The sequence below is a fragment of the Pinus tabuliformis genome, chromosome 9 (assembly GCF_031772625.1).
Source record: "Pinus tabuliformis cultivar Carrire ecotype Pingquan chromosome 9, CPIR1, whole genome shotgun sequence".
Taxonomy (NCBI): Eukaryota; Viridiplantae; Streptophyta; class Pinopsida; order Pinales; family Pinaceae; genus Pinus; species Pinus tabuliformis.
The window spans coordinates 514,020,346-514,044,889 of NC_142307.1; the positions used below are offsets into that span (position 1 = coordinate 514,020,346).

At 35.9% G+C, this 24,544-nt stretch overlaps 1 protein-coding gene across 2 annotated transcripts; it reads right to left on the reverse strand.

The window, feature by feature from the left end:
* Window positions 1-9,356: 9,356 nt before the first annotated feature.
* On the reverse strand, window positions 9,357-20,107 carry LOC149149463 (ACT domain-containing protein ACR4-like). Of its 2 annotated transcripts, none has more exons than XM_089445392.1 (7): window positions 19,951-20,107; window positions 19,670-19,715; window positions 19,213-19,327; window positions 19,051-19,118; window positions 11,084-11,686; window positions 10,846-10,950; window positions 9,357-10,009 (listed from the first exon to the last, which is right to left on the reverse strand). In XM_089445392.1, exons 3-7 carry the CDS (start codon window positions 19,217-19,219, stop codon window positions 9,662-9,664), a joined length of 1,131 nt encoding a protein of 376 aa, XP_089301518.1. In that variant the 5' UTR covers window positions 19,220-19,327; window positions 19,670-19,715; window positions 19,951-20,107; the 3' UTR covers window positions 9,357-9,661. The 2 variants fall into 2 exon arrangements, with proteins under 2 accessions (XP_089301518.1, XP_089301517.1); XM_089445391.1 differs by having other exon boundaries at window positions 19,818-20,103.
* Between the last annotated feature and the right edge of the window lie 4,437 nt (window positions 20,108-24,544).

Genomic DNA, 24,544 nt, shown 5'->3' on the forward strand with positions numbered 1-24,544 from the left:
AGGACATCTAGGAGTCAGTTCAGTAGATCTAGGATTTGAACCAGAATTAGTTCAACAGAACCTTTCTGGTATAAATGTAAGCCTACAGGCAGAGTCAAAAGAGGAGGCCACTGATATCAAAGATCAGGCCTGAGAGACAGAGAGTCTCGACATGTAATCAGTTGTTCATATTTATATATACAGAGGTTCATTCGAGAATTGTGTAATGTGTGAAATAAGTATGTAATGATTGATTTATGCATGAATTCGTAGGTTCTGTAACAAAGGTTGCAGGCAGAGTTCTATAGAACTACGCAGAGGAGAAGAGTGATTCGGAGGAATCATAATGGATCATTGAATCCACTTGAAGGATCAAGAAATGCTCTAAAGTGACATCGATCAAAGGAGCATGTGAAGTTAAGCTCAGGAGGAAGAGTGCGTAGCGAAATAGCAGAAGACCCAAAACCTTTTGAAGAAACCCGAACCACAGAGAAAAATTGAAGAAATAGCGTAAAAACCAAGTGAAAGGGACGAACGGAGAAGTGAGGTGCCAGTACATAACAACCGTTGGATCTTATAGATCAACGGTCCAGATCATGTCGCATGGGGTAGTGTTGAAATATCGCATCGACGAATTTTAACAAAGAAAGGTGGTTTAAACACACAAGTGGTATTTCGGACGAGTGAGAAGTGGTAAGTGGTATTGAGGAGTGAACACTCGATCCCACTAGCTGAGTGACACATAGCAGCGAAGGAGGGAGGGAAAACCGCTTTTTTGGGTGGTTATTCTTCGTGCTTGTTGTCTATCCAAAGTCATCATGGACTGTTGGATCTACTAAGTGTAGATCAACGGCGGAAGACCGTCAAGCGACTTTTGGAATGGGGAAGGATCTCGACCGTTAGATCGATTTCCAGATCAATGGTCAAGATTTAATCAGAGCTATTGGAACGAGGTTGGAACGACCCTTTTAAATATGGCAATAGCGATAGTGATTTAATTGCAACCGTCGGATCAGAAGCCAGATCTACGGTCCTGATTGGATTGAAGATTGGAGGAAAGAAGGAGCAGCGCTTCGGAAATGGTTGAAAGGCGTGGACTCGAAAGTTTATAGAGGCAGACTCAATTCCATTTTAGTTCCGGACTTAAGCATTGGAGTGGGGTTCCATGTGTTTTCTATGTAATGCGGAGATCAGAAGGGAAATGCAACAAGCGATATGAAGCAGACCCAACAGGGTTATATGGGCGCGTTTGTTATATTTGAAGTCCGACAGTTTAATCGCATATCGAATGTGGAGGAGGTGTGTATTAATGTGACCCATGGAGGAGTCGATACCCTATTGCGATAAAGGTTTACCTCAGAAACTGTGCAAAGGCTTTAAAAAGGCAGAAAAGGTAAGTTTATGCCGTTTATGTGTATTTCTATGTATAATAGAAATAAAGCGCCCATTGAAGGTTTGGTGGTTAAGTCTGCATTAACCAAAGTTTAAAGACGGGTTTGTTATATATATGCAGCAACAATGTTATGAAGGCCTAATGTGCGGCTTATGGGTTTAAAATAAGGTTTATAAGGGTGGATAGAGTTCCGATAGAAAGAAATGAAAGACTGGGCTATTGTAATGAATGGTGTTGTTGAATTAATAAGGGGGCCTTAACCATTGATGGTTGAAGATTTTGACTCCTTTGTGAGTTAAATTCCTAAGACCGATAGGATTATTCATTTTACATGCATACTGTGGGGTAAGCGGGGGTATCCCTTCATCATTTGGTATTAGAGCCAGGTTTGTAATCAGAGCGGGGAAAGATTTCCTGTGAAAAGGAGTTTGCACATAGAAGAAGATAATGTGCATAAGTTAAGTGAATGAATGGTAGAGACTACAACAGAAGATTGTAAGGGGAACTTCTAAAGTTCTCCCAAGAACAGAGGATTCCTTGAAGAAAAGTGAGAGCAAGATTGCTTAGTACAAGTTCTGAAGGAAAGAGGACTTGGAGACCAAACAGAGGACAATCCATTCAAAGTGTAGAAGAATGGGAGAATAAGATCATACATAGATCTTGGAGGTAAGATAGTGTGTTTTGTTTCAAATTGAAATTGAAGATTATGGTTGCAGATGAAGCATCTCAGCAAAGGACAGCAAGAGAAGCTGTCAGAGGAGAACCAGATGTGTTCTTGAAGGCAGAGTAAGGAAAACACTCTAAAGGAGAAGTGGAAGTGAACCTGAAGAATCCAACAAGAGGTTCGATAGAGAGAGGACAGCTGAAGTGTTCTCAAGAGAGAGTGAGAGATTGCAGAAGCCTAGAAAGAGCAAAGGTGTTGCTCAAGAGGGGGTTCCACATAGAAGAACCGTTCTTACCAAAAGACTCAGTGAGGAGAGCTCAGTGAGGTAAGATTGCAACGAGGAGGATTAGCTGTTGCAAAGGCTTGTTGCAGATGAGTGAGGAACTCATGAAGAAAGAGGAGAAGAAGATGACTACTGATAGTCATAGTAGAGGTTCAGAGAGAAGCCATAGCAGAAGATATGAGAAGAAGAATTCCAAAGAAGATGGCAAGAGACTGAGTCAAGAGGAGATTGACAAGGAGTTCGCTGAGATAAGAAAAGAACTTGATGTGTTAACAATGCAGCTAGAAGAAAACCAGAGACAAGGTTGGGTATTAAGGAAGAAGCCAGTGGAGTGGCATGAGATGCAGAGAAGGCTACAACAAAAGCAAGTAAAGTGGCTGAGGGAAAAAATCAAGGAAGTTGAGTTGGAAATGGAAGAGTCCATTTGTGAACCAGAATAGGGAGAAATTCTGGGAGAAAGTGAAGACTACACTGAAGATAAAGAATGGAGATCAAGTGAAGATCTCATGGACTATTGGGATAGTTCAAAACAACATGAGGAGATGCTGATTGAAGATGAAGAGCTAATGTATAAGGCCATCAAGCCTTGTGTTTTTGAACCTAATAGTTTTGGTGTGCTTGCAGGATGCATAGGAGAGGATAGACAGTCTTGTGAAGCTGTCGAAAGCATGGAGGAGTATCTTACAGAAGATGAATACTCTGAAGTAAAGTTCAATAGAGCTCTTGAATTGAAGTATGAGAAGCAAGGTGTTTTAGGGGATAAAAGGTACTCTAGAGCAGAGTATGATGAAGAAGACCTCTCAAAGGAGGAAAGTATTGAGTTTTTACAGCAGAAAGAACTCATTGACAAATTAATAATTGGAGCTCTTACAAGACAAGAACCATTCCTTGTGAAGGAAGGAGATGAAGTTGAGCCCAAGGAGCTGAATCACGTAGAAGACTCAGAGCAACAAGGAAATGTGATGACTGAAGAGTCGAGTAAGACCGCCAAGTCTTATGATTTTAAAATTAATAATTTGTGGATGATTGCAAGTACATCACAAGAGGATGAACAAACTTTAGAGTTTGTCAGAGAGAAGGAGCAGAATCTGAAATCTGTTCAGATCAAGATTGAGATGGCAAGATCTCAGAACCAGAAGGAGACAGAAGAGTCATTTGGAAGTAGGCAGTAGAATGTTAGAGTTGTCATAGAGGAAGAAGATGGTAGTCATATTTCAATGAAAACTGAAGAAATGTTGTCCCAAAGAAATGATCCAATGAATGTCAATGGGGAAGGACAAATATTGTTTGAAGATGATATGGAGGTTCTTAAAGAACAAGAGGGTAAGGATGAAAGGGAGTAAGTAAGAATCAAACAATTTCAAAGAAGAATTAACCAGTAGCAAGCTAAGGAAGAAGAAGATCACTATTGTGAACAAAAGCAGGGAGGAATCATTGAAATAGATGATGTGGAGGAGAGGCTAATTGACAATCTCATGAATTATTTTGAGAATTCAAAACATCATACTGATGCACTGACAGAGGAGAAAGAAACAGAGCAGCAAATTGAATTGTTGCCAAAGGAAAATAAGGCACTGAAGCCTTATGATTTTGATTTTAACAAATGTTTTGTGGATGCAGGTTTAGTTGCAGATGCTAGAGGAAATTTGGCGCAGATGAGCAGCGAAATAAAGATGAAAGAAGAAGATTCTGTGGAAGAATTTAATCCATGGAATAGAGGTGCTCAATTGCTAGAGAGAATGCTGGAAAGTCAGAATTCAATGCAGAAATTAGATGTTGCAGAGGGAGATATCCTTAAATATATTCAAGAAGTTTGGGTGGAGGAAATGTCTACAATGGTAGCAAGAGCAAAAGTAGAAGAAAATAAACAGCAATTTGAAGAGTTAGTAGACAGCAGCAACAACCTGAAGCAGAGAGGAAGAGGTAACGATGAATGGCAGAATATGGACCAACCCAAAGATATGCTAGAGATAGAGAATGAAGAAATGTGATGAAGCAGTCCATATGGAGGAAAATGATAGCAATAGGAGGCATGATCAATTAGAATTTGAACCTGATTGACAAGGAGAGGAAGATGAATCAGAAGACAACAGAAATACAACAACAACAAAGGTGCAAGACATTTGGGCAGCTACAAACTAAAGTTTGGGACCCTTCAGGTTTTTACCAACACATGAAGACACATGATCAAGAGGTCATGAATATTTTCTACTTTGGGAGCCTAATGCAAGAGCATTCAACCCAAGAGAAAATCATTGTATTTTAGTAGACATAGGGGGTCATGTGTTTTAAGGAATTTGGATTCCTAAGTGTTAGGTTAATGTAATATTTAGGCTTTTGAGTGGTTAAAATAGGAATTAATTAGATAATGTGAGGATGTTGTAAATGCTCTCGAATAAAGGAGAACATGAGTGGTTAATAATGACAAGAGAGTTAAAAGTCAATTATAACTCTAAAGGTAGTTTAATGATTCGAGGAACTAGAGAGAGTTCTTAGGAATTAATTGAAGTTAGAAGTAGACATAGAGGACATCTAGGAATCAGTTTAGTGGATCTAGGATTAGAACCAAAATTAGTTCGATAAAACCTTTCTAGTATAAATGTAGGCCTACGGGCAGGGTCAAAAGAGGAGGCCACTGATATCGAAGATCAGGCCTGAGAGATAGAGAGTCTCGACATGTAATCAATTGTTCAGATTTATATATATAGAGGTTCATTCGGGAACTGAAGTATGTAATGATTGATTTATGCGTAAATTCGTAGGTTCTGTAACAAAGGTTGCAGGCAGAGTTCTGTAGAACTACGCAGAGGAGAAGAGTGATTCGGAGGAATCATAATGGATCATTGAATCCACTTGAAGGATCAAGAAATGCTTTGAAGTGACATCGATCAAAGGAGCATGCGAAGTTAAGCTCAGGAGGAAGAGTGCGCAACGAAATAGCAGAAGACCCAGAACCTTTTGAAGAAACCTGAACCACAAAGAAAAATTGAAGAAACAGCGTAAAAACCAAGTGAAAGGGACGAATGGAGAAGTGAGGTGCCAGTACACAACAACCGTTGGATCTTATAGATCAACAATCCAGATCATGTCGCATGGGGTAGTGTTGAAATATCACATCGACGAATTATAACAAAGAAAGGTGGTTTAAACACACAAGTGGTATTTTAGACGAGTGAGAAGTGGTAAGTGGTATTGAGGAGTGAACACCTGATCCCACTAGCCGAGCGACACATAGCAGCGAAGGAGAGAGGGAAAACCACTTTTTCGGGTGGTTATTCTTCGTGCCTGTTGTCTATCCGAAGTCATCGTGGACCGTTGGATCTACTAAGTGTAGATCAACGACGGAAGACCATCAAGTGACTTTTGGAATGGGGAAGGATCTCGACGTTGGATTGATTGCCAGATCAATGGTCAAGATTTAATCGGAGCTATTGGAACGAGGTTGGAATGGCCCTTTTAAATATGGCAATAGCGATAGCGATTTAATCGCAACCATCGGATTGGAAGCCAGATCTATGGTCCTGATTGGATCGGAGATCGGAGGAAGGAAGGAGCAGCGCTTTGGAAATGGTTGAAAGGCACGGACCCGAAAGTTTATAGAGGCGGACTCAATTCCATTTGAGTTCTGGCCTTAAGCGTTGGAGTGGGGTTCCGTGTGTTTTCTATGTAATGCGAAGATCGGAAGGGAAATGCAACAAGCGATATGAAGCGGACCCGACAGGGTTATATGGGCGCGTTTGTTATATTTGAAGTCCGACAGTTTAATCGCATATCGGATGTGGAGGAGGTGTGTATTAATGTGACCCACAGAGGAGTCGATACCCGATTGTGATAAAGGTGTACCTCGGAAACTGTGCAAAGGCTTTAAAAAGGCAGAAAAGGTAAGTTTATGCCGTTTATGTGTATTTCTATGTATAATAGAAATAAAGCGCCGATTGAAGGTTTGGTGGTTAAGTCCGCATTAACCAAAGTTTAAAGAGGGGTTTGTTATATATATGCGGCAACAATGTTATGAAGGCCTAATGTGCGGCTTATGGGTTTAAACTAAGGTTTATAAGCGTGGATAGAGTTCCAATAGAAAGAAATGAAAGACCGGGCTATTGTAATTAATGGTTCTGTTGAATTAATAAGGGGGCCTTAACCATTTATGGTTGAAGATTTTGACTCCCTTGTGAGTTAAATTCCTGGGACCGACAAAATTATGCATTTTACATGCATACTGTGGGAGTAAGCGGGGGTATCCCTTCATCATAAGGGCAAGCCGAAAACCATAAAACACATTAAACCCTCACACCAAAACCCTGCCATTGTCTTAAATTCGAAAAACGAAAGAGTTAAACAGTCGCTGCTACGTGTCCCTCCTCAGAATCGCCACCATGCGTAGAGTTCTTCCCAAAATATTAGCTAAAAAGGGGACTCTTAGGTGGGAACACCTTTGGGATGAAAATTCCAAAGAGTGAAAGGTGTTGATTTGGGGTAGCGTCGGATGTGCTATAGCCACGAAAATTGGTGGAGAGGCTAAAGCACATGAGATCTCCAAGGCCCAGAAATGGTTTGGGCGGTTTGGGAGATATTATAATAATTAATATTTTTAATAGAGTTCCTAAGTCTAAACTTAGGAAAAATAAAATATTAATGGGTATTAATATAACACTGGGTTGAAGCCAAATCTAATCTTATCCATTGATTAGAGATTTAATCTCGGTCGTTGATGGACCAATGAGAAAAGTATAAGAGGAGGCTTGAGGGTTAGTTGGAAGGCACACCAAGAGAGATAAGAACTCGATTTTCTGGGGCAGGGTTTGCTGAGGAAATTGAGTGAGTGATCAAAGTTGCAGTTTGCTGAGGAAATTGAGTGAGTGATCAAAGTTGCAGTTGAGGGGCAGTGAATACATAGCCAGAGCCGAGAGAGGGAGCAGAGCCAACTAGGGGCTCACGTAGCTCCAGGCTGACACAGGCCCAGAGGCTGACGTTGGGCTAGAGACGTTGGGCTAGAGTTGATGCAGGGCCTAGAGGCAGCGTTGGGAGCATTTCGTGGGACACACTGAGAGCTGGAGAGCCAGATAAGGTGACGCGGAGCAACAAAAGCTACATTGTTGCTGTTGGACAGTTCATCTGGTGATTTAGCCAAAATTTTTGTCTGACTAAGAGGTACTACTATCAAGGGCGTTCTATGTTGGGTGAGCCATTTCTGGCACCCAGGTTGTATTCTAAAACTGCATAATAATAAAACCCTCTGAATAGCGGCACCGGTTTTCCGACATTGGGTTTTTCCGGGGACATTAGTCCAAAAACAATGGTGTCACTTGTGTGCTTGTTTTTTCCTTGAGTTGATGACCTTTGTGTGTTGATATTGTACTTGTATTTATTTTCAGTATTTACATGGTAAATAACTTGTTAAGTAATTGAACAAGTAGGAAGAAATAAATTAGATAGTACATGAAGAATTTCTAACGGATTAAACTTAGAAATTCCAACAAAAGGATAAGAATGGAAGGATGAAAAAATATTTCATGGGAATTTGGGTTGTTTCATTTGGACCATACAACAATTTAGGAGATTTTACTAGTGAATCTCTCTAGATGATCCATATAAGCTCAATTTACACATCATAGGGTTCAATTGGAGAGATTAGAGGAAATATGGTAAGTGTATTAGGATTTCCAAACATCTATATCGACTTCTCAACTCCTTATTTCTTTAAGGAGAATTGACTAGGTGATGAAGTCTTTTACAAGTAGAAGAGAAAAGGGTGAAACACCTTCATATAGTATGGTCCTTTAGACATTTTTTCAAGATGTAGATATTTGCATGGCTTCATACACCTTAAAGAGCATTTTTCATAGACAATTCCCAAATGATGTTTGCTTGTATTGCATTTAAATTGAAACCAACTCACATTTATAACAAAGTTGTAGATCTACATGTCATAGTTTTGATTTCATTTGGAGTACTTAGATATGCATATTTGTTAGTAATATCCTCTACAAAGTCGTGTTGCCAAGTTGTAATGACCCCTTTAAACCATTTCACTTTGAATGAGTTGGCATTGCATCTCTCTCTCTTTCTCGTCAAAGCTTAATTGGGGAATTGTTTTTGTTCACAACATTCAAGGGGATAGGAGAGAGGCTAAATTATAAATTAAAACTGCAACATATGGTTAAAAGCACCCCCCTACACAAATATGCATGTAAATGGTCAATTGAGGCATAGTAAGAATTGAAGGACTTCTTTTTGGGCTTCAAGTAGTCATGACTTAAAAAAAGAGGTTTCACAAAATGAGATTTTTGTGAAAAAAAGTATTTCTTAATTTCCTCTATTCAATTCAAAATAAATGAAGGTGTTCATTTCTATAAAGGATATATAGGCAATCCAAGTGTAAGCTATTTTAACATGGAGTGAGTTAATAAGTGGACAAATTGAATTGTTTTATTGAGTTTTATTTTTTTCAACAAGCTTTGATTACTCATATTTTCAAATTATCAATTATATGGATTGTCTTAAAATGGGTCAAAACCTGAAATGAAAAAGTTCCATGGTCAAAGTTCCAATTAATCAAGTGAAACTATAGCTTCAAACAAAATTCCTACTACATGTAGGACATAATTTCTGCCAAAAAATGTTAAGTTTGTTCATTTATTAACTTACCCTATTTCAACACTATCAATTTACACTTACATTTTTTTTCCCAATTTCCCAAACAAAAAACCCATTATTTAAAAGAATAGAGGTTAAAATGAATTTAAATATTCTTTCAACCTTATAATTACTTTTTAAATATTCTTTCAACATTATAATTACTTCTTTAAATTTACACTTACAATTTATAGATTAAAAAACCCACTATTTAAAGAATATAGGTTAATTACTTTTTAAATATTCTTTCAACATTATAATTACTTCTTTAAATTTACACTTACAATTTATAGATTAAAAAACCCACTATTTAAAGAATATAGGTTAAAATGAATTTAAGTATTCTTTCAACATTGTACTTACTTTTTTATTTAAAAAAATGATTAGAAAGACATTCACTCTAAAGAGTAAGAACACCCAGCTTCTGTTAATAGAGTCATTAAGCAGCCTAAAGTCAAGGAACTCAAATACATTCTTCGGCCCAAGGGCGAGGGCCAAGGCCAAGGCACAGGAAGATACATCAACTGCACTTTCAAACATGCAAATAGCCTTCCAGTTCATAATATGAGAACTGCCAAGTGTATGCCATAATTTGTTTTCGAACATTGAAGTAAAAACCTTCAAAGAGGCTTTGGAGATTTTTATTATGTTTAGGGGCACCTTAGTAGAAATGCCCTTGCTATCGTTACAACTGCCTTGACAGAACTTAAGAGACAGACTTCTTAAAGCCAATATTGTATAGAAAACGTTCTGACTTGAACTTCAATAGGTCACCAAATGAAAACGTACTGTTTTGCCGTGGAGATGACTCAACGTGCAGAGAGCCTTCTTTCACTTGTAATGCTCTGTTACCCACCTCTTGGCGAATTGCTTCAACTGTTTTAGAGTCAACGAAGTTTCCTGCCACATCCGTGACATAGAAGACATCGACTCCCTTCTCATCTCTGCTTGTGATTTCTGCTCTTGTGACTGACAAGCCATTTTCCCTAAATATCCTAGTAGCATCAGAAAGCGGACCCATTTGCTCAGTTCTGCACAGTTCAAGTCTCATGCCCTGCAAACAGAAACTAAACACACATAAGAGGCAGTCCAACATGACTTGCACCATAATGCATTCCTGGATCCACAACGAGTACATCTAGAATTCTTATTCCGACCATATTAATCCCTACTCTATTAAGCATGATCGAAAATAAACAGAAGCCCAAACCTTTACATGATTTAAAAGGGTAGAAAACTTGGAATGAAGAGAGTTTGTTTGTTTATTTTATTATTATATATATTTATATTATGGTAAATAATTTCAAGGAGAAAAGGTACAACTCTGTAGTCCAAGCGAACATTATCCACTCTGCTACACAGCATTCAATGCTGCAATTGGACGATGCATATCCACCTTCACGCAGTAGCAGGGTGGATATTGGTTGCCTATGGTCCAGGGGTTGAGATTTATTTTTATTTATTATTCAATTTGGTATATTGGTTGCCTATGGTCCAGGGGGTTGAGATGTATTTTTATTTATTATTCAATTTGGTAATGCATATCCATCGTCATGCAACATCAAATGCTGAATAGTTGGATATATATTGGTGGCCTATAGTCCCTCAAATCCCTGAACTATAGGCAATTAATATCTACCTTGCTATGGGTAGACATGCATCACTGAATTATTAATAAGAATAATCAGGCAACACACATCCACCCTCATGCTGCCTAGGAGGGTGGATATTGGTCAACTATAGTCCACGGGATTGAGATAAATTTTTATTTATTATTTATTTTATAAATAATAGAACTTGACACATCTCATTCACCTAGACTGCATAGGGTACCTAGCTTCTCTCCTCTCCCTGCAATGAGACAATTGGCTGGAAAGAACATTCAAATACCTCTGAGACTCTTCTTTCTATAGCTGCCTCCAAACAATGAATCAAGCGCTGTCTCTCTGCTTCTGAGTTCAGCATGCGCCCATCCGTATGCCTAATGTAATATTCCTGCAGGTCCCAAAAAAAACAATGCAATTTACATTGTGAACAAAAGAATGCCCCAATCCAAAACAAAAATAAATGGCTGTAGAAACAAACAAGCAGAAGCCAAAAACTTATAAATCCAATAATAAATTCACACCTGATAAGCTTCAGTGTCTTGAGAATCTGCGGATGCATGAAAAACCACATACTGCATGTCTGTTAATGTACAAACTGTATCGAAAAGAAGCTTTGGTCTATCCCTGCACCGTACACTAACCATAGAATATCGTTTGTCCTCATAGTTATCAACTGTAACTAAGGGTCTGACATCATCAGACGATGTTTCGACTCTGCCTTTACTCATTTGCTCAAAGTCTCTGTCAGCAAACATCATTTGATGTAAACGTCTTTCAGTGTGAGTAAGACCCGTAGAAACTGCAGTTTTGGCACTTTTTATGTCACTATCCGCATTCATGACCTTGTATAGAAGTTCTTTAATCTTCGAAAGCCTTTCAGGGTTAACAATTGCAGCACCTTCGACTTGATCAGTAACATGCAAAACACATGCAACCCTCATATTATGTGTCCAGACTTCAGCCTCAACAACGTTACAGCTCAGGTCTGTAAGAATAGCTAATACCTCAGAAAGTAGCCCTGGCCGGTCTGCTCCACTTAATTCAATCGTTGTAACCTCTGTTACAGCTTGCCCTCCAGCAGACCTCCTTGGACAAGGTAGAAGAGCAGCATTTGTTCTCAAGGACTGCAAGGAAACAACAGATTCAACTCTCTAAACATAGGTTGGCAATTACTTAGTAAAAAAAATATCTTACAATAAAGATGCAGGACCCGAAAACTACACCAATAACCATTACATAAAAATTTAAAGCATGCGGTAGTGTTTCTTGGAGATTTTATGTTATAGTTATAAAGGGTAAACGTCGCCCAGATGGTAGCCTGGTTGGTCGAAGCTCCCCTGGCAGATCGCTGGCCCTCTGTCACAAGGTGTGGGTTCGACTTTCCTGGGCCTGCCTGGTTAGACTCCATGAGTTGAGTAGATTGGTGTGCGGCCCCTCCAGATGGGCCCGCCAAAGTTCATTACTAAAGAAGAAGCGGGCCCAAAGTTCATTACTAAAGAAGAAGAAGGAGGTAACTTTTTATGTCTAACCTCCTAGCAGCTAGCCAGATTTGGCATGTAAGGCCCCTTGCAGAGACACACCCACCCCACCGATACAGCCTGGGACCAAATCGCACATTTGATACTTCTCATGAACAGATTTGGCATGTAAGGATCCCTTGCAGAGACATACCCACCCCACCGATACAGCCTGGGACCAAATCGCACATTTGATACTTCTCATGAACAGATAAAAATGATATTGTTTATGTCTAACCCCCTAGCAGGTTTGGCATATAAGAAACCCTTGCCGAGACTAAATCACACACTTGATACTTCTCATTAACATATAAAAATGATGTTGTCTAACTCTTTTAAGTTTGTTTGTTGTTTTGTTTTTTTTTTTTCCTCTCTGATATCAGAGGATATAATTTTTGGGACGAGCGTCATTTTTTTGTTTTTGTTAAAAATGATGTTGTCTAACTCTTTTAAGTTTTGTTTTGTTTTTTTTCTGATATCAGAGGATATAATTTTTGGGGAGAGCTTTATTTTTTTTTTGTTGAAAATGCTTTTTTAATGGATAAATGGATGCAGGTTTTTAAAAACTCTTGAGCTATTTAAATTGAATAGACCACACAGTTCAAACTTGTGATTCTAACAAATTCTTACCAAGTTTTAAACAAAAATAAAAGGAAAATATGTAAATAAATTAAAAATAAATAAAAAAAAATAAAAAATAATGCAAAAGAGTTAAAATGAATGGGCCACAACAATCCTAAGATTGGTGTCACAAAAGAAAAGTATTTCCAGAGTTAACTCCACAAGCCAGCATGCCTACCTCTATTTCTTCTCCACCTGCATAAATGGCAATATTTAAAACAAAAAATAAATTTGTATGAACAGATATGAAAAAGAGGTCACATTGCTGCGAGGGTTCAAAAGCCACTTGTGGTTTCCTCGATCCAGGGAAACCCCGGAGTAAAAAACAGGAAAAAGAGCAAATCCGTACTAAGAAATTCAATATTTCATAAGGATCGTAGAAATTAGGTCTAACTGTTTTCACATATATGAAAAACTCTCCCGACTTGCATGTGACAAAGTGCACTCGTCCATTGTTTCGGAGATTAAGAAACCCAAAGCTTGAAAAAGATAAGACAATAAAAGGTAGGGTGCTCTCTTTTAAGTGCTAAAACTAGGCGTAGTCTACCGGGTGGGGGCCAAAAACGATTGGAATTTGGCAATTTTTTTTTCAAAAAAATTGGCAGTAGGATTGTCAAAATTGTGTTTTTGATGGTGGAAATAGATTCAGTACCATCAAAAACCCTTGGCGCCCAAAATCTTGAAGTTTGACAGCTGTAACCTGAGTTTACAAAAAAATCTGCCAGATTTTATCAAAATCTTGCCGGAAATTCCATGATTTTCGGGGCAAATTTGAAGCCTGGTTAGACTACAGCCTAAAAGGCTTAATCTAACTGTTCTACGTTTTGATCTTTTTAGCTGGAATAAGGTGAGACAATTCTTGGTGAAATTGTACTTCTTGTTGTTAAATTCTATTTTGAAATCTATAAATAGATTCAGCATCTTGAAAATAATCCTGAGATACTTGGATTGTACAGATTACACAATTTAAAGTTATAATTCCAACAAATCCCTACCGAATTTTAGGCAAAATTAACTGGAAAATATACCAAAAAAAAATTAAAATGTAAAACAGTTAGACTATGCTTCTGTTTGGACATGAAGCTATATAACAGCTACATGTACCCTAGTGGATATATACATGATTTGGACTTTTATTATTTGGTCAGCAAAAAGAATTTCTTCAGGGGACGTCTTCCTGACTCTGCCATTTTGTCATATCTTCTTTTAATAATAATAATTCAGCAGTTTTCTATAATAATCTTATTATCTTATTTTTATTTCTACAATGTGTTTTCTTGTTATCCTTTCTTTATTTTGGAAGTTTTTCAGCACAGTCATTACTCCATGACTCCCATGATGCAGTAGAACACACAATTACTATCACTCAAGCAGATGAATCATAAAGCTTTCAACAATGATTGTGCAAATACCAAGAACATTTAACAGTATTCCATTACCTACATTAATTGGATAACTTGTACCTGACAAGAAAACCCATGTACAAATTAATGTATAACTTGTACATTACAAGAAAACCCATGGAGATGACTTGTCAAGCCAAAAAAGCAGCTAAGTTTAAAGCCAATAGGTTCACTAAAATGAAAATTTCCAAACTCATGGACTTTGCAGAGGTATCTTCGAGAAACATAAACACAATACCCTTCTCTGTAGCTACTACGCCAACAAGAGAAAGTTGAAACGTTTCCCAAAGGTCACAAGCAGTTATGCCAGATAAGAATAGAAAACTCACAGGTAAAGAAGAGTTTAAAGGCTATAAAAAGATGGAGACAACTCCGTACGTTATACGTCCATCGTAATGCTCTTTCAAGCTAGAATAGGCTCCAGGTCTGTTAGTAAAAGGCAAGAGACCAGCTAAAGGCAACAGGGGCTGATGGAAGCTTTCATTGGTTCTCTAGGCAAATCCATCAATGATATAAGTGTGAGGCACAGGAACCAGTAGACAATTGTAAAAATAAAAATCACAATCATAGCACTGTACCTAAGTCAAAGGTATAGCTGTAAGTTACTGTACACTGTTTCCAAAAATAAACTAAAAATTTCAAGAAACTATTCATATCCTGATTAAAAGAAATGGCAAGCTACAATTTCTCATTTAGAAAAACATTCCAAAAATGTATCAATTAATGACTAAGGATACAAAAAAAAAAGTTCCAAAAGTTGTTAGGAAAGCTTTCTTGGGATTTGGCTTGTCTGGAGCAGGAAACATGGGCTGCATATATCTTTTTTTGTAACTGCCTAATGTAAGACATTTGGAAAGGGAGATTCAAGATGCTTCATCAAGGGGCTATTTCATGTATGGCCAATTTGAAAGGGAGATTCAAGCCCGAGGGGCTTCTAAACATCATGGTGGGCCTCTTTATATTTGCAGTCAATCTCCATTGTTCATTTCATGAAGTTTCAAGTGCCTAGAAATTCAAACCTATGTTATCATCCTACAAAAAAATCCATAAGTAGAGTAAGTGCGAAATGGCAAGCTACAATTTCTCATTTAGAAAAACATTCCAAAAATTATCAATTAATGACTACGGATACAAAAAAAAATGTTCCAAAAGTTGTTAGGAAAGCTTTTGGGCTTTGGCTTGTCCGGAGCAGGAAACATGGGCTGCATATATCTTTTTTTTAACTGCCTAATGTAAGACATTTTGAAAGGGAGATTTAAGATGCTTCAAAGCATCAAGGGGCTTTTTCATGTATGGCCATTTTGAAAGGGAGATTCAAGCCCGAGGGGCTTCTAAACATCATAGTGGGCCTCTTAATATTTGCGGTCAATTTCCATTGTTCATTTCATGAAGCTTCAAGTGCCTAGAGATTCAAACCTATGTTATCATCCTACAAAAAAATCCATAAGTAGAGTAAGTGCACTATACTAAGAGCATGTCTACCAAGCCAATTTTCTATTCTGGCCAAGAACTGAGATGTATGTGGAAATGCTGTGCGTCTCCTGCCAATATGGATCCATGGCATTGTCACTTGCAGCAGCTAGAGCCTAGAGGGTACAAATTGTTGATACTTTCAATATGAGAAGGAATGCACAACTTTAGTAAGTTTAATTGATAAGAACATGTACTTCCACATAGGAGAGCCCATAGAGGAATTTTTTGGTAAAAAATGACCTCAAAACAAAAAAATACACTAACAAAATTAAACTTAAGAGAGCCAATAGAATTCAAGATAATGATGTCATTCCAATGATAAAAATTTTGGAGGGAAAAGAAAAAAAACTATTTTTTTTAATTGTATTTTCGGCGCATCTCCTTATAGAGTTACTTAAATGTTAAATGTAGGCACCATTGGATATGGAATTAAATTAAATTCCACATCCAACGAGTACTCACGTTATATGGAATTAAACTATAGAGTTGTTTAAATGTTAAATATAGGCACCCATTGGATCTGGAATTAAATTACACATCCAACAAGTACTCACTCTGCATACTTTTGAGAAGACCCACATTGAAAAAAATGAAATATACATTACAAAATCATGTTGAATACAATTTTTTAATGTATCTTCAATTTTTTTTATGTGAGTTTTTAAGAAGTATGCAAAGTGAGTACTTGTTGGATACAAGTGTCTACAAGTGACATTTGACTAAATCTAAAGCAGATAAGTCAAAATTACAATAAAAATAGTAATTTTTTTTCTTGTACTATTTTATGATTTTAACTACTATTTTCCTTAGGAGACCCATTTTAGACCACAAAATTCCCCTAATGATAAATTCAAATTCAAAAGGGTTGGAGTATTCTCACCTTTGTAGACTTTCATAGTCAAATTGCTACATGGAGGTGGGTCCCTTGTCCCACAAACAAGGAGGTCTCATACACCAATTTGGTATTTGACTTGGTTGTGACTTTAAAATAATAAAAGGTACAACACTTGATGGTTAAGAACATGTATTTCCACCTAACATTGCACAAATTCAATAATAAAAGGTACAAAATGTACAACACTTGGTGGTTAAGAACATGTATTTCCACCTAACATGGCACACGTTCAAATTCGTAGAGGTAGAGTGTGCACTGTGTACCATTGTTTTACAAACCGGCCGTTTCGAAACCGAAATGGCCGAGTCGAACCGAGTTGAAGCCTTGAGGAGTGACCCGATAGAAAAACCAGTCCGGGAGGCCGAGTCATGACTGACTCGGCCGAGTTATTGCATGACTCGGCCGAGTCAGTCATGACTCGGTCAACCCGGCCGTTTTGCACATCTACTCGGCCGAGTCATTAAATTCAGCCAGTCACCCAAAGAAACAACGATTTTTCTATTTTTTTTTTAACTTTTTAACATTTGGCTGATTGTTGGGGACTCCAAGGTGTTTTCTAAATTGGTTAAGTGATATTTGGGGTCCATTCCCCTCTCCTAGTATTGATATGATGTTCAAATTTCATGGTAATGTTAAATTCTTAAAGTAAAAGTGACATTCTCCTTAATCTTCATTTTCATCCTTTTACTTAAATTTTTAACATTACCATGAAATGACTCAGGATGTTTAAGAGTGGTTCCAGCCTCATTGGATTTCATATGGAGAAAGTAGAATTTTAGATTTCATTCAAAATCCAGCAGACTTATCATTTTTTCAGGGTTTTAGGATTGGAGGATTGCAATGTTTCCATTGAATTTTGTCATGTATTAGGGTATGGAACTCGTATTTAATCAAGAGCACCAATCCCTCTGTGTACCTTGATGTTAGTGACATTGGTTGTTGAACTCCTCTGGGATTCGCTCTCAAACCTGGAGCTTCTGAAAATGTCGCTTCTGCTCCCGTTTTCGCTCTCGCTCCCCACTTCCGCTCCTGCTCCCAAGTAACACTGAGCTAGATGATGTTGGCAACTCTAGCAGTAGCCAGTACTGGTCATTGATGGGGCCCCTTGTCTGACTCTGATGATGATGATCCAGAGATTGGTCGAGATGATCTTGGCTCCTCTGGCAGTAGCTACTAGCCTCCTTGGTTATTTGTATTTTGTTTTGACTCTTGAGTCTTTGATCATGTATGACAGACTACAGTTGACTATGTATTTACTATTGCCATTGGGTACCACCGTACCATTTTGATATAATGGATTGGTTCATGAGCCTACTTTGATCATATGTTGTCTTCCATGTATATTATAATGTTGTGTGTTTGGAAACTTGAATGAAAATCTTTAAAATTATGTTGAAAATATTTAAAATTATGTTTTTTTATAAAAAAATTAAATATTTAATGTATTTTTTACAACGACCGAGTCATTACCGAGTCGGAGTCCGAGTCGGAGTCGATCCTCGGCCGAGTCCGAGTCCGAGTCCGAGTTGTAAAACATTGCTGTGTACACCTCTATAAACTTTAGTAGTCAAATAACTTCGTGGAGGCAAGTCCCTTGTCCCACAACCACAAACAAACAAACAAACAAACAAAAGAGTCTCATATGGCTGCAAACAAACAAACAAATAAAAGAGTCTCATATAGCTGCAAACAAACAAACAAAAGAGTCGAGTCTCATATGGCTGCATGAGAGCTGAGTCTTTTGTCTCATAAATTAAATTATTATTATTTATTTACATCTATGACTAATATTTTCTCATGATGGTGTTTACCTCGGGCCACCATATGATTATTTATTTACATCTATGACTAATATTTTCTCATGATGGTGTTTACCTCGGGCCACCATATTATTATTTATTTACATCTATGACTAATATTTTCTCACGACCGTGTTTACCTCTCCCAGAATAGGGCCACCATATCCGTGGGGCTACTGTTTTTAGTATTGCCTAAATGCCCAGTGTGAATCCATGCCCCACACAGGGCTCTAACACATTTTTATCCAGTGTGGGATCCAAGTGTCACCTTAAGCTCTGGTCAAATTCCTATGTAAAGTTTGTTCTGCTATTTCTAAATACCTCTAGTGGGGCTGCATTCTAGCAGTGCCTACAAAGTAACAACTAGACGCATTTTATCCCAGCGGCATTACCCTGGACATTGCAGATTCCCCAATTACGTTAGGTAGACATAAGTATAGCCACACCATATTTTACTTATTGGGACTAGCCAATATAATCGTCATTTGAAATGCCAAATTTATCATCTTCAATGCCTACTTGATTTTGTTCAGTTTCATAAATGTTTTCTCCAGCATACGAGCCTTTGAAAGCTTCAGAAAAACAACAGCAATAATAATTCAGCTTTAAAAACCCTAAAGGTTTGCTCCCCTTATTAGCATGGTCTTCAATTGCAAGTCCTAAGTTTTATGGAATAGATTCCCCTCACTGCTACTTCCTAAGAAAGACAACCTAATTGCAATTGAAATGACTATCCAAAACATAAAAATTACTTGAAGGAAAATAATAATCCAGTGATACCTGTTGGATATGGTCAATTAATTCTTCATCAGTGACCTTGTTCCCATCGTTATCTGTCACATGGAAAACTGCCAGCACAAAATGCAAACCCTCAAGACCCGGAAAAATGAAACGAAAGCTCTGTGAAAGAGTACAGAGAGCACAATAGGGCAAATAATTTACCATCCATAAACCAGACACCATCTGAAGAGATGTAAGCCTTGCTAATTGAAAGATCAAAATCGACCAGAACTTGAACAACCTCCAAAAGGATGCCATGCTTGTTGGCACTTTGAATCTACACACAGAAAATCCATTCATTCCTCATTGAAGTCAGCCAAATCTCTAAGCAAATGTAAAACCCTTTCCAAGCGAAATCAGCCCCCTTCTTATTCTTAAAGGTACTTCTCCGAACTTTACAAAACAACTCGACTTTATCAACTACCAAGAACCATTAAAGTATCTAGGAACTAACCAAGAACCATTAAAGTATTTAGAATAACTGTCAATTTTAAGAAAAACATATAATTACCCGCCAAGCCCAGTGTCACATTTTCACAGGCTTCGTTAATCAAGATCCATTAAAATATTTAAATTAACTGTCAATTGCATCAACAACATATAACTACCCAGTACCCACCTTGATCAGAGTTGCATTTTCACAGGCTTCGTTATCGATTACCACCCTGAACATCCCAATAAATACAGTTGGGAAATAAGTTCATGAAAAACAGCAAAACTGTAAATTAAAAGAAGAAAAACAAAATTAAATAGAGGAGAATCAAAACCTGGGTGGATTCATTCTGATAATTAGTTTATTATACTCGTCATCGATGTTGATATGATCAAACCACTCCATCTCTCATTCAAATTTTCAGTTTACTCGAAAAAAGAAAAGAAAAAACTGAATTCAACACTAACCAACTCTGCAGAGAACCTTAATCATGTCAAGCATGCCCTGCAACTCTATATAGCTTTGAAGCGCAGTACCGTTGGAATACAGCGGATGTTGGAGAGGCTCTATGACGCAACAGAATTCTCAGCGCAATTTTCATTCGATAACGAAATTTCATTTTATTTTTTCCTCCCGAGTCATCGCCTTATCAGCTCATGGAAAATATGCAAATCTTCGTTCCGACTACGTGTCCCACTAAAAGATATCTTAGCATGTACGTGTCGCTGCATATATTTTGGTGTAAGTGACCGCGTATCGTACCCCGCCACGTCCCTGGTAATGTGTGAGCCGAAAGAAGCGCGTCCTTTGTAATATTATCTTCGTATCTTTAGGCAAAGCAGGGTCATTGCTGTAATTTAAATTTGAGGGCGGTTGGATTAGAGATGGAAAAAAAAGCCAATTTTTATGGAGGGTCGCAAGGAATGTGATAGGGGGCCGACACAACACGACCAAGTGGTGTCGGTGGGAGTTAATTAAAAAGTGTGGAACTTCTGTGTAGTAAGAAGAATTTTAATTGATTTGAAGTATTGATTAATTTTCCCATGGTATTGGGAAATTATAGTAAATTTATGATAAATGAGAGAATTTTAATTGATTTGAAATATTGATAATTATAATAAATTTACTATAAATGAAAATTTTCAATCAAGTTAAAGCTTTAACCATACTTAGAATTTTTTACAAAATAAAATATTTTAGAAAAATAAAAATTCATTTGGTACACGTTTTTTTTACTTCTATAGAGATGCGTAACTCAACAACATGGCATTGGATGTGCACTAACATGAGTGTGGGGAATCAAAAGATTAATTGAACTAAGTCAATTATTTATTGATAAGATAATTTTGAAAATTTCATTTGAATATGTTTTTTATTTAGTTTCAACATCTGTCATGAGTGTGGGGAATCAAAAGAGTAATTAAACTAAGTCAATTATTTTTTGATAAGATAATTCTGAAAATTTCATTTAAATATATTTTTTATTTAGTTTCAACATCTGTCTTGTACCACTGAAAGTCGTTGATTGTTTGTTTGTTTATTTGTTGGTTTGTTTTTTTTTTTAATTTAATTATTTATATTACTAAAATTTAGCTTATCATTTTATGTTATTTTATATAGTTTAAATAATTTTTTATATTCATAATTTATTTCAAAATTAGTATTTTAATATTAAAAAAATTAATTTATTATTTATAAATTTTCATTTTAATAACATTTGTATATAAATTTTAATATAAATTTTATTAACAAAATTAATTTTTTTCTATATAATGTTAGCATGTTATTTAATAGATATTATATATACATAGTTTATAGTGTGTTTTAATTATTTTTTATTTAGTTAAGAGTTTTTTTATGATTAATGATTTAAGATCTAGAGGTATTTGGCATGAGCGAAAGTCTACCTCTTTACAAATCACTAATAAACAATTATAAGTGGTTTTGTTTTCTTTAAATAATAGTAATGAGTTAACCTACATTTGCAAATAATAACTAACTAATAATAATTCTTAATATTAATTTGACAATTTTCCTATTATTTAAAAATATATATACACATTTTATAAAAAACAAATTTATATTTTAAAATCTTTTACATAATTAAAACATATCTTAATATCTATTTTATTAAAAAAATCAATTTAAATACTATTTTATTAAAAAAAATCAATTTAACCTTATAAGATTTTCTATATAATTTAAACGTGTGAACATGTGTCGCAATAGATACCATGTTTAGATAAGACATGTATCTTAATAGTCTTAACATATTTACATCTTTTCTAAAAGAACAGATTTATGTTCAGTCTTTTATTCAATTGGGGACGTATCTTAACATTCATTGCACCCAAAGAAGGATTCGTCTTATCATGTCATCATAAAATATCATTAATTTTATTATTTAATGGTTTTTATTTAATTTAAAATATATTTTTGAATTAATTTATTATTTAATAATAATTTATTTATTTATTTAAGAAAAATAATTTTATACATTGAAATATATTTTGATAATAAATAAAATAAAATATATAGTAATATAAATATTATTATCAAAAGAAACATTTTTTTAATATATATTTTTTTATAAAATTTATTTTCTCAATTTTTTTGGGGTGTAAATTAGTTGTTGAAAGAGTATACTGTTAACGTATTTTTTGTAAAGTTATTGGTTCAAATTCTTAATTAGTCTTGTGTCACACAAGAATGTGTTGGTATGTGTAGAGTTTATAGTGGTAGCAGTGAAAATCAATCCTAATTAATCCCATGTCATGTGTATACAAGCCCGACCTAATGGGCTATTCAACCATTTCAAGAGAAAAAACATATGTCACCAAAAATAATTGCCAAAGTTTTTTACAATAATCTAAAATATACATAACTTCATTGCAATGACATAATCATTAATTATATGCCATTCAATGCCTTACTAATGATTGTAGTTATCAAAATGTGCAAAATGATAATGATTTTCACCCTTCACAAATGAAAATTAAACTCATATTCCAATGTTACACTTATCGAATGTGAATGCTTCAAATCCTTTTTCTACTTTCCTCTCATAAGGAATGAATATACACATTGAGGAAACTTTCCGTACATAATGAGATGAATTGCTCATTGAGACTAAAGACTTCATTAATATTTCAATTGTAATTTTCGAATATGATGTCACTCACAAGAACAATGTCTTTTTCTACTTTCCTCTCATAAAAAATGAATATACACATTGAGGAAACTTTCCATAAATAAAGAGATGAAGTGCTCATTGCTATTAAAGACTTCATTAATATTTCAATTGTAATTTTGGGATATATGATGTCACTCACAAGAAGAATATGCAATAGTGTTGAAAGTTGGAGGTTGCATACCAACCATTTACCAAAAGTTTTACATAAATTTGACGATTCCTCCCTTACTATTTGATGAACTATTACCTAACAATCTTGGTTTGAGTACAAGTGATATAGCTTATTCGATAATGTTGAATGTTGGAGGCTGCATACCAACCATTTATCAAAGTTTTACATAAATTAAATAATTCCTCCCTTAATATTTATGAACTATTACCTAACAAAGCTTGGTTTGAGCCTTAACAATATACAAGGAGAGTGGTTTCTCTCTAATGGTACTCCTCTTATTCATCATTTGGATAGCTTTCAACCTCTAATGCGAACAATATAGAATTTGGCAAAGTGTCTAAGTGAGAGGATGTGCACTCATCATGCACTAATCATTTGTAAAAAGTGTTCACAAACATGGGATAACCACTTCCCAACTATTTAATGAATTGTGGGTTAGAAAATTTTGGTTTCAATTGGATATAAAATTTTATTGAAATCATATTTCACATCACTATTAGTTTACTTTATATGTAGGTAATTTAAATTAAGTACATTATGTATTAAGTTAGAGAAAATTCCAAGCTATTTAAGGGACTCTGGTTATCTATCAAGCATTGATCTTTGCTGGTTCTTTTTTGTATAACAAAGGCAACCTTCTTGATTACAACATGCATAAATAATCCATTTTAATCTTGGCGCTACATCTTTTGTGGAGGGATTCTGAGAATGGGTGCAACATCCTTTTCAATCCCTTATTCTTTTAAAGTAATGGTCCAAAATTATCTTCTCGACTCATAACAAGACTCCTCATGCCTTAATTATGAAGAGATAAAAATGTTAACCCAATGTTACATATTTAGATGTGAAGAATAACAAGCTCATTAGTGGCTATCAAAACATTAATGTCTTGATTCATAGATTTAATACGTTGTGGTGATCAACATTAAAACCAAAATGAATAAATCCACTTGAATCACTCAAATTTTAGTAACTGTTTTTTGTAAATACTATTTATTATATTTTTAACAAATTTGAATGTTATATAAAGGTGTCGAAGAGATATCGTAGTCTTGGCACAAAGTTGGATTTTTTTTCAAACCATGGTTCCTTTATTTTGATCACGATACAATGTATATCGCAACAACCTTAGTGTGGTTAAACCATCTAATCTCTCCATGCATGTGGATCCCACAAGTTCAACAAATAATTGGAAAGACTTTAGGTCAAAAATATAACTCTAACATAAGCCAAGTTTTGGAGCGGGACGATTCTTGTTAATGGATCTAGGAGTTGGTTATGAAAATGCATTCATGTAAGGTGCAAATTTTGTCAAGAGACAGGGTATTTTCCAGATGTCATGTTTTCTCTTGGGAAAAAGGGGAAAAACAATAAATCTAGACAAATGAATAGTTCTTAAGAATAAACTCCAAAAAATGATACAATGCACTCAAACCTAAAGATCCTAACTCTTTAATATAAGGTAGCAAATGTACACATTTTTTTCCTTATTGAAAGAGCCCAACCCTAATGTAGGTTTTTAAAAATAATGCCTCAAGGGGCACAAAGAGATAACATAACTTGGAAAACTCAAAGTCAGAAAGGAAAACAATGCCTTTGACTGACTTAAATTAACATAGCTTGTTGGTTTTATTGGAGCCTCTACCACCATTGCACCATTCAACTAAGTGGATGCGAGATTCTTAATATGCAAAAT

What these genes read in the sequence shown, in the direction of transcription:
- LOC149149463 (XM_089445391.1), bottom strand. Translation starts at nt 19,888, where the DNA reads ATGGAGTGGTTTGATCATATCAACATCGATGACGAGTATAATAAACTA. An exon ending in ATCAGAATGAATCCACCCAG is followed by an intron (nt 19,716 to 19,817) that starts GTTTTGATTCTC and finishes TGGGATGTTCAG; the next exon opens with GGTGGTAATCGATAACGAAG. An exon ending in AAAATGCAACTCTGATCAAG is followed by an intron (nt 19,328 to 19,669) that starts GTGGGTACTGGG and finishes TTCTGTGTGTAG; the next exon opens with ATTCAAAGTGCCAACAAGCA.